Source organism: Coloeus monedula (assembly GCF_965178545.1).
Source record: "Coloeus monedula genome assembly, chromosome: Z".
NCBI classification, from domain to species: domain Eukaryota; kingdom Metazoa; phylum Chordata; class Aves; order Passeriformes; family Corvidae; genus Coloeus; species Coloeus monedula.
Genome location: NC_138822.1, coordinates 10,779,199 through 10,792,440, shown reverse-complemented (window position 1 = coordinate 10,792,440; position 13,242 = coordinate 10,779,199). Strand labels below are relative to the sequence as shown.

General features: G+C 41.4%; 1 protein-coding gene across 1 annotated transcript in view; it reads left to right on the top strand.

The window, feature by feature from the left end:
• The first annotated feature begins 3,162 nt into the window (after window positions 1-3,162).
• Window positions 3,163-13,242, top strand: part of FEM1C (fem-1 homolog C) — a 44,412-nt gene continuing 34,332 nt past the window's right edge. The window contains exons 1-2 of the mRNA XM_082301639.1: window positions 3,163-3,275; window positions 3,847-4,574. Of these exons, the coding sequence (XP_082157765.1) occupies window positions 4,031-4,574 (544 nt within the window). The 5' untranslated portion in view covers window positions 3,163-3,275; window positions 3,847-4,030. The remainder of the gene's footprint in view (window positions 3,276-3,846; window positions 4,575-13,242) is intronic.

Genomic DNA, 13,242 nt, shown 5'->3' with positions numbered 1-13,242 from the left:
AGCTGGAATCACGAGCTGATATCACTAAAGAGCTGACAGTCTCTGCAAGGGCCCCTCTGCCAGCAGCTGAGGGAAGACACCGGGCCTTGGGAAGGCGATTCCTTTCGGGACCATCTCCCCGGACCCCGTCACCTCTTCCTGGGTCAGAGCTACTGACCCCTCCACCAGCTGTAATACTCCCCCTATGGCCAGGTCTTTTGCTTTTCTTAAGCACCCAGTAATTTGTCCCCCTGGCAACATGTATGGGGAAAATTCTTTAAGAGAAAAAGAGAACAGAAGGAGAACTCCTAAAACCCCAGCAAGGAGGGAAACTTCAAAACTGAACAAGCATCAAGACCGATTTGCTCTTTTTCATGGCATGCATTGTGTTTGTGGCACCACCAAAGATCCCAGCCTGCCATCAACACTCCTCTTCCCCATGGGCATGGGGCCATTTTTCCCACATCTGGCATGGGGCCGAAGAGAGGGGGAGGTAAGACAAATAAAATTGTCACTGGAACTGTGTGCCCATAACAGATTGACTAGCTATGAATGACTGAAGTTGAAACCTTAAAGAATGGATTGGTATCTCTTATTTTTCATGGTGCTTCTGGTACACTGGGTCAAAATATTTGCTTTTTTACCTCTGGTAAGTAGGGCTTAGGTTCATTCTGGGAGCCAGAAAATAACTGCAGTAGGGAAGTGCAGGCTGGGGCCATACCATGCTAGCTCTCAGTGCCCCCAGAGCCAAGTACTGCCAAGCTAGTGCTCCCTCCACAAGGCAGTATGAAAGCGTGAAACCCATAAAACAGAAGTCAGGAAGCAGCCACATTGTTAGACCTCCTTAAGTCCACTTATGTAATCAGAATGGCCTCCTTAAAATATAATTAAATTATTCTTGAAGACGTATGTATAATGAGATAGGAAAGAAAGATGGCAGAGGGGCACTTAGAGAAGTATAACTCCTGTAAAATTTTCTTTAATAATTAATTTCTCTACTTGATTCATAGATGGCTACACCTAGTTACTCCAAGGTAGATTTCAGAAATATCCAGGCAGACTTATTATTTGCCACTGGAGTAAGATATTCTTACATAAAGAAGCCCAGTGGTCTGATAGGCAGTGCTTAAACTCCCCATCAGTGTGCCTTGTGGTTTCATGCAAGGGCTTATATTCTGCCACAGTCCACAGATTACATCTCTGCAGAAGCCATTCCTATTCTCCTCTGGCCTAGTTGACCAATATTCCTCCCCCAGACCCTGTCCCAGGACCTTGGCCTAATTCAGAGCTGGGAGGGAGTGAGGACAGGCTGTGTTTGACACCCACAGAAGCATTAGTGAGCCCACTGCCCTGCAGTTTGCAAGCCCATGAGTGCTGACTGCACTGCTTGCTGCCTGCCCTGAAAACTCCAGTGACTGACAAGGGGAAGGTCAGTCAGGTCATCATCTCCGTGCTCCCTCCAGCACAGAACTGTTCCCTAGAGTACCTTATTTATAGCTATACATGCTGTACATGCTATGATTTGCACAGCTCACCATGACTAACAATTAGCTCCAACAACTTTCAAATTATTTTTCTGGCTTCACAGAGCCTACCTACCAGGATATTATTTTTGATGCTAAGTATTCCTTTTCATCTGTTCATTTTGCTTCCAGCTGCTGTTGACTACACCTGGTAAATCTCTTCAAACAAATTCTCCATTGCACTCACATTTCTTGAAAAAGTTATTTTCTTCTTTCCCCCATTTTCTTTTAATTTAGCTTTTTCACACAGTTACATCTTTTAATCCCTCTCCATAAATTAATACCACCACTTCCATAAAATTTTTAATGGTCTTACTCTAAATTCCCATTAGTTTCTTATGATCTTTCTTCTTCTGAGTCTGGCAGACAAAATAATCAGCAGCTTATGCACCATCTTGCCAGCACTGGGTACAAAGGGACAAAGGGCCACCCAGTCTCTGATACATTGCTTTTGTACATAAAATTGCAAATAGAACTGTTTTCTCTCTCTCTTCTTCTTTTTTTTTCCTTTTTTTTTTTTGGAATGAGGAAGCTACTAGATTGCACTTCAAATTGATATACAAATTACTGCCCATTAATGCTTATGGGCCTTCTCTGAGCTTGTTTCTGGATGTGGCTCCTTTCTAAAGCTTGCAGGTAACATCTTTGTTTGTGATAGAATTTACATTCCCTTGCTCAGGTGCAGCTCTTAGGAGTTTTTTTCCCTTTTAGGATTTTTTTCCCTTTCTATTGTCATAGGAACGAAGTAAATGCCACATCCTGAGCCTGTAGCAAGCCATGCGCAATCTCAATCAAGAAAACCAAATTTTGCACCAAACAGAAACATTGTCCAGGGCCAGAACATCCTCTGAGCTGCAAAATTTGGACTTCTAACCCATTTTTTTTAGTTAGTGAAGCATATATGTACAGAATCACAGAATCATAAAATGGCTAGGGATGGAAGGGACCTCTGGAGATCGTCCAGTCCAATCCCCCTGCCAAAGCAGGGTCATCTCCAGCAGGTTACACAGGAATGCATCCAGGTGGGTTTTGAATGTCTCCAGAGAGGGAGGCCTCCCTGGGCAGCCTGTTCCAGTGCTCTGCCACCCTCAATGTAAAGTTCTTCCTCAGGCTGAGTTGGAATTTCATGTGTTTTAGTTTATGGCCATACTCCTTATAGTATTACTGGGCACTACTGGAAAGAGTCTGGCACCATCTTCTTGGCACCCGCCTTTGAGATATTTGTGTGCATTGATGAGATCCCCTCTTAGTCTTCTCCAGACTGAACAGGCCCAGCTCCCGCAGTCTCTCCTCGTAAGAGAGATGCTCCTGACCCCAGCTCATCTTTGTGGCCCCCGCCGACCCTCTCCCGTAGCTCCTTGTCTCACTCGTGCTGCGGAGCACAGAACGGGACCCAGCAGCGCCGGTATAAAGCAAAGATACGTCCGTACAGAGTCCATGGCGTGTCCATGCAGTGCAATGCCCAAAGCCCCGCTGCGCGGCCCCGGCGCCCTCCGGCCCCCGGCCTCCCCGCGCTGCTGCTCCCCGCCGCCCCCTAGCGGCCGACTGCGCCCGCGCTGCGCCCTCGAGCGGCGGCGTAGTCCCGCCCCCGGCCGCGCCGGGCGTGGCTCTGATTGGCCGCGGCGGGGCCGCGCCGCCCCCTGCAGAGGGCTGGCGCTGGCGGCGGGGCTCGGCTGTCATGGAGGCGCCGGACGGAGCGCGGGCAGCGGCGGCAGGCGCGTCCGTCTGAGGGCGGCGGAGGCGGTGGGAGACGGCTCGGAGCGCCCCGGGAAGGTAACTCGCGGCCTGGCGGGCCTTTCCGGCCGGCTCCGAGTACGGCGGCCGCGGGGGTTGGGTGCGGTGAGGGAAAGGAGGGAGGGGGATGGGGCCGGCGGGCTCTGGGCGCCCGGGTCCGGTCGTGAGGCGAGCGGAGGGCTCTGGCTCTGGCTCTGGCTCTGGCTCTGGCTCTGGCTCTCTCCGCCGCTGGGAGCTTGGCCGGAGTGTGGCCGTCACCTTCCCCGCCCGGCTCCCTTGGGGTTGCATGTCCGCGGGTCTTCTGGCGGGAGCCAGGTGCTCTGTACTTGGGATACGCCCCGAAGCGACTCGGGGGTGCAGCTCACAGAGGAACGAGGGAGAAGAGGATCGTTCTGTGTCTGGTGTGGATAACGCGCTGGTAGGATCAGCCCCCTCCTTCCCGTAGCTTTCCTCAGGGGCCGCCGCGCGGCCCGGGAGAGTCCCAAGGAATGCAGCTGGACACCGGCGCGCCACAACAGCGAGTTGTTTGGGTGTAGCTGTGGGAAAATACAATGCGGTTACTTGTTTGCGAAGTAGGAGGTGAAAACATCGAGAATTCTCCTTTTTGCAGATTTATGATAAGCATAGCCTGCCCTTCGTCAGGACCCTGTTCGGAGTCTCCATGTTGTCCTATCTGGACGAAACTGATCTGAGAAGAAGCTGGGGACATTCTGTTTGGGCTAAGCAGTTCCAGTAAGCTCTTGACTGAAAAAATCAGGTGTGTATCTGTCAGGAAGCAGAGAGGTACAGACTAAATGGATCTAAAGACAGCGGTCTTCAACGCAGCTCGTGATGGCAAGCTGCGACTCCTTTCCAAGCTACTGGCAAGCAAAACAAGGGAAGAGGTGGCCCAACTGATGTCAGAAAAAACCAATGGTGCCACACCACTTCTGATGGCAGCCCGCTATGGTCACCTCGACATGGTGGAATACCTGTTGGACCATTGCTCTGCCTCGATAGAAGTTGGTGGCTCGGTGAATTTTGATGGTGAGACCATCGAGGGGGCTCCGCCGTTGTGGGCAGCGTCGGCCGCCGGCCACTTGAAGGTTGTTCAGTGTCTGTTGGATCATGGTGCATCTGTCAACAACACAACACTGACAAATTCAACGCCGCTTAGAGCTGCCTGTTTCGATGGTCACCTGGAAATAGTCAAATACCTTGTGGAGCACAAAGCAGACCTGGAAGTATCAAACCGTCACGGGCATACGTGCTTGATGATCTCATGCTACAAAGGCCACAAAGAAATTGCTCAGTATTTACTTGAAAAAGGAGCTGATGTGAACAGAAAAAGTGTTAAAGGTAAGTTAGTTTTTTCACTTTCGTTGTGGTAAATAGGGGTGAAGTTACTAATTTACTTCTTCAGGAGTTTGATATAAAATATTATTCTGCTCTCATAAAGCTTAAGAGATAAAGTGTTCAAAGCTATGTTTTTACTTTTTAATGCACTCTTTTGTTAACATGGATTATAAAATTTGGTTTAAAATTGATACCTTTTAATCTTAAATTCTTAATTCTTGAAAGACTTAGTTATATGAAGTGTTGCATTTATGCATGTGTTAAAAGCTAATAAACTTGCTGAGAACTACTCTGTGTAGTAGGTTGGTCTAGCAACATACTCAAATACGTGAGCATGTGTTCTTGGATTTCGTACTATTTCTTAACAAATCAAATATGTTGTACATAAAACTGATCTGTGCCAGGAAGGCTGGTGTAGGAAATGCACATAAAGGAGAAAAATTACTTTCTGCACTGGAAAATGAATAACCACCCTTCACCCACTCCCTCCAAATTATTGAGTAATTTTGTACCTTTTTCAGTGTTAGTAAACAAAAATATATATTAGGATTAAAGAAGTGAAGATGCAGGTGACTGTGATCTCAACAGAAGGACTTCCAGTGGCTGACAGATCTCAAAGGACACCCGTTTGCCCCTATTTACAATTGCTCTTGTGTTACCACTCCAAGTGAAGATTTTTGGCTTTTTTTTCTGTGATCATAATTACTTGGACATATAAATATTTTATTACATAATAAACTTGTATTTGGTTGTAATATTAGCCTGGAAACCACATCAGTTATTGCAAGTTAGAGTTAATTTTTTAGCTAACTGAGCCAGGATTATGTTTCATCAGGTTTTGGGTTTTTTAATATATATCTATATATAAAAAAACTAATCTGCTAACCATCCTTTTTGTAGCGTAATACATCTACTGCCTTTTTCAGGCAAATTACATTTGTACCTGTATACTGTACCTTCCAGTTATTTGTGTTAAAATACCCTTTGTGTCTAGATTATTGTATGATGCTGGTAAATACCAAATGTGAGAGTAATCCTTAGAAAAGCTGCTTGGTTAAATATGCCTTTTTTTCAGAAAATCATGCAGATATGTGGGTTTAGCGTAAAGAAAGCTAAACTACAGATTTGTCATAGAGGTGGGCAGAGCAAAATAAATCTTCCTTTGTAAGGGTTTGAGGTTGCTTATGAATCATCATGGACTTGTGGTAGGATAAAAATGTCATTTTTCTACATAACTTTCTTGGAATAGCAAGCTAAATATAAAGTGTGTAAGCAGCTAAAAACTTGGGTTTAGTTTTAAACCTATCCCTTTATATGATAGGTGTGAACCAAGCAGTGCTGTTAAATATTTGATGTATTAGGGAAAAAGATGTAACTGCAGCTCTTTTTCTCCCTCATTTTGTGTTGGTGGAGTAGGCTTTACTTTACTCGTCCTTTTTATTCACTTTATTAGTGCATTAGCATTATTTGTCTTTGTTTAAATGACTGAGGATTTTCTCAGGGCCGTCAATTATTATCTTAATTCCTTTCTCTCTCTACTTCCTTTAGTTTCTGTGTGGCTTGCATCTAGGTACATGAGCAAAGATTCTTAAGGTAGATAAATGATCCTTAATTAAAGAAGTTGGATTGGATATGGTTCAGCTCATTAAAACTCATTTTATACTTCAAACTGTCATGTGTGCAAATGGATGGGTGTACGTAATAGCCATCTATTGGTAATGTGTGGAAATCCCCTCTGGTAGGACAGGAGCATGCTTTTTGGCGTCTTAAAGAAGTCTGATCTCTGAAGTTACTGAATAAGCAGTGGTGAGGTAAAGCAAGCAAGAAAGTACTATAAACCCTGAAAGTGAAAGTCGTCTATGGAAAGGCAGAAGAACTGAGGAAAATAGGTAGCCATAAGTATTGTAACAGTGACTGAGATTGAGCAGGTAACCTCCTCAACTTTGTTTTGCAAAAATGCTATTAATTTTAAAATTAATTCAACAGGAATAATTCTGCATTGTCACCCTCCCCCTCAAAGGGTCTTGTGCATTACTTTGTTTGTACTCCTCCTTGCTATGTACTAAATAGCTGACAGTGTGTCCTGTGCTTGTAGCAGGAAGATAACAGAGCACCTTAGCATTCTGCTCCTGAGTAGTAGAAGTTGTTGCTGCCCTTGTATGTGAGTTCTTTTTAGACAGGCCCCTTCCTGGGCCACGTATAGAGAAGCCTATTGTTCTGTGAAAGATGTAAAAAGAAAAAATTGTTGCATTTAAAATTGCAGTGCTCCTTATAAGAGCAGAGCTATGTAGCTTCAGTAGAGTTGCTGTTGTTGGAGACTACTATAGATCCTTTTTCAGATATTATTCTTAGAGCCTGTGTGAGGGTGGGGGGCAAAATTACTTGAACTATTTCTTGTGGTTTTCCACTGGATTTTCATAATACAAAATAGAACTTAGTACACATTTTAAACCTCAGGAAAGTATAGATATGAAAGTGTTTCAAAGTGTTGACAGTTCCAGGGAAAAATCTGAATACTTTGATACGAAAAAATAGGTATGTGAACATACATGCATCTAAATGTATAAAAGAGTAGGTGAAAACATGTGGCAAAATCCTGCTTCTAAAATGCAGAATCCCACAACTGTGTTTTGGACTATGGAAATTCAGAATGCAGAGGTCTTTGAAAAATGGTTCCAAAAGTACAGAAGTACAGCCAGGAAATTAAGATGTTCATAAAGATTTCAGAGTGTGTCAGGTAAGATGCTGCACTGAGGCGAATGAGGTGAAGTGCAGGTCTGGCAGTGTTGCGTGGTAGATGGTGCTGAAGGAGGTTATAAGATATTTGGAGTAGATAAGTCCTCAACTGTGAAAGATGGCCAGTGGTTCTGAATTTAAAGTGTGAGCACTTGTTTGTATTTGTTCCTACTGTTTTTCAGATCTGGACTTTCACAGTTTCCTTGAACTTCTGTGTAGGACATAGGCCACAGAACTGTAAGCAAAGGATTTAAAAAAAAATGTTCTAATTTACGTGAACAGTGTAAGCAACGGGGACAAACTGATAGCTGGGGTAAGGAGGGTGGACGGGTTTTACTATTTTGTAGTTGTGGAAAGCAGCAAAGATATCAGTAGATAGGAAGCAGCCAAAGCAATACTTTACAGAGTGAATTAATTTACCACTGTCGCTGATGCACAGCTTTCTCCAGTGTACTACTGTCATGGTTTAACGCCAGCCAGCAGCCAAGCCCCAGGCAGCTGCTCGGTCACTCCTCCACAGTGAGACCAGGGAGAGAATTGGAAGGACAAAGATGGAAAACTCACAGGTTGAGATATAGACAGTTTAATAGGGAAAACAAAAGCAGTGTACACAAGCAAAGCAAAACAAGGAATTATTTCACTGCTTGCCATGGCAGGCAGGTGTTCAGCCATCTCCAGGAGAGCAGGGCCCCATCATGCGTAACGCTTGCTTGGGAAGACAAACGCCATCACTCCAAATGTTCCCTCCTTTCTCTTTCTTCCCCACAGCTTTATGTCACATGGTCTGTAATGTCCCTTTGGTCAGTTGGGGTCACCTGTCCCAGCTGTGTCTCCTCCCAGCCTCCCATGCAGCCCCAACTTCCTCACCAGTGTGGAAGTACAAACAGCAGAAAAGGCCTTGGCTCTGTGTGAGCCCTGCTCAGCAATAACAAATACAACTCTGTGTTATCAACCCTGTGTTCAGCACAAATCCAAAACATAGCCCCATGCCAGCCGCTGTGAAGAAAATTAGCTCTGCCCCAGCTGAAACCAGCAGAACTACTCCTCGTTTAAGAAGCTGCAAATTAAAAATAAAGCTCAATGAGTTTCACTTGTGGTTTATGATCTCTCAGATGGCAAGGTTTTATGCTGTTCCTAGAAGTAGGAATAGTGTGGATAATGTTTGAGTAGCAGAAATGCAGTTTTTTCTGGAGGTAGAATCCTATACTAAACCTCAAGTGAAGCATAGCTTTGTCTCTGTGCCAGATGAGGAACACGTTCTGTGTTGGCTGCATGCAGTTTTCTGTTCTGCTGCATTATGAAGCCTGCCAGTGATTTGTTGTTACAGTGGTGCTCCCTTACTATTACCTTCAGAATAGACCACTGAATTCTCAAATACAGGGTTTTGCTGATGTGTTTCTGTGCAGTCTTCATTCGGCAATGTGTAGGCAGGGAAATGCTTACTCTCTTAATACAAGTGTCAGTCATCTTAGGGATTTCAGATTACAGACATGGGCTCTTTGGGGCTATATTTCTTTGGTTTTATATTTAAAACACAATATTTCATGTAAATTCTCCAATAAAACTATTTTTTGCGCAGGATGTGAAGAAATCTTATACATCCGTTTTAATTACAGACAGGACAATTAAAGTCTTGCATTTTGAAAATTTGCTGTGTGTATTTTAATAGTTTGTGTTATATTTTATTCTCCTCTGCCAGATCTGCAGAAGGGAAGGGAAAAAAATACCCATTATTGCAGCAATTACTTAGTTAAATTATAGATAAAGTATACATGTGCTGGTAACCAGGATGGGCTGAATGCAAGGAAATAGCAACTTTTTTTCAAAATACTTGCTTGAAAGGCAGGTGTTTTACCTGAACATAGCTGGTAAGTCTTTCCATTGCTTGGTGGCTTGGTACATGGTCTCTCCCTTCAAAGTGTTTTTTGTGGTTTTGTTAGTGATTTTCACCAACTCTGCCTCCCTTCTGCAGCTAACAGACTCATCAGCTAGCCTAAAGACTGGTTTTTCTCCTCCAGAGTATTAGAAAACCTTGTGAGAAATGCTGGATTAGGCATTCTCTTAGGTGTCTCTGGAGATACACAAAGGAGTGTTTGATTGCATTAAAAAAAAAATACTGTGATTCTTAAATTCCACTGGTATATTATTTGATAGTTTTGTAAAATAATAAGGTAAACAAGGTTTGTTGACTTTGCTTCCTCATTTTGGGAAGTATAGAAGCATACAAACCTCTGTCTCTATGGGTACTGTATCAAAGGCTAGTGCTATTTCAGTATTGTTGTTTTTAAGGGTACTGGAAGGTGTAATACTCAAACCTCCTGGTAAGGGAAAAAATCTTTTTTTTGGCAGACCCAGAAGTAGGGGGATTATAGAGTCATGCTCTTTCCTTTATGATAAGTGTGGTTTAGTATGTGTTGAAAATAGTTAATTTTCTCTTGCTGTAAACATTAAGGAGTCTTGACAGGTTTGTTCTCTTCTGAGAGTGTTTGTCTTGTCTGCTTGACAAGGTTCATAGAATCATTGACGGGGCAGAGAGGGGGTAAAAAAATCACAGAACAAAGGTCCTTGGGTTTTATTTCTGCTTGTTTGTTTTACTTGCTGTTGTTGCTTTTTTTATATATTTTTTTTATTCTCGCTGTGAATAAACACTTGCTCTAAAAGTATGCTGTTATCTTTTCTTGGGGGGGGGTTGCTTTTTTTCCTTTTTTGGTAGGTATTACATGGTACGGGGCACTGAAACTTGTAGATATTTTGTGTTTGACCATGTGTGGAAACTGAACTTCAGAAGGAATGTCTGTAAGTTAAATAAGGAAGATGAAGATACAGTTTAATTCTAACTAGGAAGTTTTTGTTTAAATTAAATAATTAACAGCATATTGTTATTTATTTAATAATTGATAATCTTGGTAATACAAGTTCTCATGAAGTACTTCAGTGAGCAAGACAGCAATTATTCTCTTACAGCATATGGAAATTAGGTTAAAATAAATTGTTGAGATTAGCAGTTAGTTGCGTTGTTTAGTTTCTTGAAAGAAAGACATTTAGTTTTTATTCACTAGGCATACTATGCATAAGGATGTGTAACAGTTTTCTTGTGCACTGCCCATGTTTGTATCTATCAGGCAATACTTTTAAATGAGTAAAGACTCTTGGAAGACTGAATTATTTCTAGTGCTGTGATAGAAAAACTAATGAATGTTACATGAAAAATTTGACTTCATGAAAGTGATTGATTCATCTGTAAGGCTGCAAAAATATATACATGTGGTTAATTTTGCACATTGGTCAGTCATTTAACTGAAATACTTTTTTTCTTTTATGTTTAATGATCTTGGGTATAAAATCAGATTGGCGTTAAGTTTTAATGTAAGTTTTACAGTGTGGAAATTTGATAAAGCATTTTACATGAATACATGAAGTATTAGGAAGTGGATGCACTTAATTGGTTGCAAATCAAGTCAAATCACTTTCTGTGTCATGGATTCATTTTCTTTCATTCCCTTGTCACAAGCTATCAGTCTAATTTGGGAATTATTTGCTTCTGACATAGAAAGGCCTGTCCTCCTTATGAATTAGAATACCCACCCCCACTCCAGTAAGCTTTTGGAAACACTGGGTAGCTAGAAAACTAATTCTGCGATACGTGAAGTGTTTCTGTAATGCTCATAACTACTTTTAAAGGAGTGCTGTTAAAAAAAGAGTGAAGTGTGAAGATGCGGTGCCAACAAGCCATACCTTTTTCCTGACTTTGTATCTGCAAGATTTGGAAGGACTTGAGTTCGGGTTGTTCTGTTTCTTTTTGCTATTTATACTAAGAGGAAGTTATTAGGTAATGTGAGTAGTAAAGTTTATACGGAGAGAAGCAGTTTGTAAGCAGTATTAGCAATACTATATAGTGACACTCGATTTTTAGCAGTGAAGTATTGGGACTATCAGAACATCTGAAGTCCAGTTTTTTGTCTGTGCAAGGAGGAGCCTTTCATGTTATGGTAACACTAGCTATCTTTGATACATGATTAAATTCCTGCTGGTCATTTTGCAATTAAAAATGGATTTAAAAAATTAAATGAAACCTACTTTGAAATAATCATTCCCACCTTTAAAAAAATACTTTAATTTGACCAACACCATCATATGTGCTGCTTGGAAAATTGCTTATCAAAGAAAATGACTTTCAAATTACTTTTACTTAGTTTTAGCCTTTTTTCTTCTTAATACAGCAATAGATATAATGTTGGTTTTTAGGTTTTTACTGAATAGATAATGTTACAAAAATGGAATTAGCTGCTGAATTGTGTCCAGACACTATTTATCACTATGGACAATATAGTGACTATAGTGACACTACAGACAATGTAGTGTTTTGAAGTGGATGAGTTAATTCACGGAACAGTGGTTGATTTGCTGTATTTATTTGAGCTGTTCAATTCCTGGTCAATATGTGGCCAAGCCTTTGATTTACACATTAAAGCCACTGCCATGTTTTCTTTCAAATTCTTCCTCAAATTTAACACTTGATGCTTGCTAGGTGTAGATGGCTGGCAGTGTTATTTCTTAAGGTTTGGGTTTATGTTTGGGGTTTTTTTAAGTTGGCAGCTCTCAACTATCTGTCTACCCTAGGCACTTTTCTATGGAAACTTGTGTTTCTTACAGTGTATTCTTCCCACTGCTGTACCTGTACCATCCAGTCAAACTTCAGTGAGGTGCAGCCACTAAAAATAAGTGGTGATTGCCTTGTATTATTTGTTTATACCTGGCATAATATAAACTGTGGTTATTTTAATTCTAATTTAATTTATACTGCAGTATAAATAACTGAAAAATGTCACTATTCTGATAGGCTGTCAGTAGCAGCTGTCTAAACTGAAATTGGTAATTGTAATATCAATAAAAAGACTAAATTGTTTTAAGTTTAGAGCATCCAGTTGGAAAGAGGAGTGAAATTCCTTGGAGTCTTAAGCATATTTCCACATGTTCTACATAGCTGCATTGTAAATTAATGACATACAGACTTCTGGATTGAGTTTACCTGGACAATGGCCAAGCTTATTTCGTGTGGATTTATTTCAGTCATAGCATGTACGCCTAGCGATTGATAAAAGAGTGTCAAAAGCAGCATTACATGGTGGTGGATCTGGAGTATGTAACATGAATAGCTGACACTGTTTCAGATGTCAAAACATGTATTATTAGTTGTGAAACACCAGTAAGAGCTTTGTTGTTACTGATACCTTTTGGCTTATTTGTCTTTAATATGCTTTTATGTTACATTTTTTAAAATATCTTAAAAATACTGACTTGAAGGTAGAAACAGCTGCCTTGCAGAGCTCTGCTGTGAAGGATGGTGTATGGAGTTGAGTACACCCTGAAACATCTGTGTTAACTGCTGGCTCAGCCAACACCCATGTGCATCTGGTTTTGCCTTTATCACTAAGTGCAGAATTGAAGATGTCTGAGGGACCAGCCATTCTTTAGTTCTGGATTGACTGCTGTAGTTTCATTTTAATTAGACTTTCGGCAGCATACCAAGAAGCATTAAAGTGTATATGTGTGTTGGTAAGTTTCTGTATTGATCTGCATTTGACATTGTCTTCTCTTAGGAATGTTAAGATCTTGTCCTTTTTTAGTTGGCGTATTGAAATTTTCTAGTCTGTGTTATCACATAAAGACAGAGGGAATTATAGTTGGTAAGCTATGTATGCCAAATTCACCAACTTTCAATCCACCTAAATTTGCTTAAATCTCTGCTCCTGCAATAGAAAGTTTTGTTGGTCTCTGTAGTGATTGTAGTGTGGCCAGACCTATAACTGACTTAATGCTATTAATGTTAAAAATTGCCTGTGGTTTTAGAAAGGTGGAAAATCACTTCCCTTTGTATGAACTAGATTTAGCTTTATGAATCTTGATCTAACAGGTAGTTTCAGGAGCTAATTTC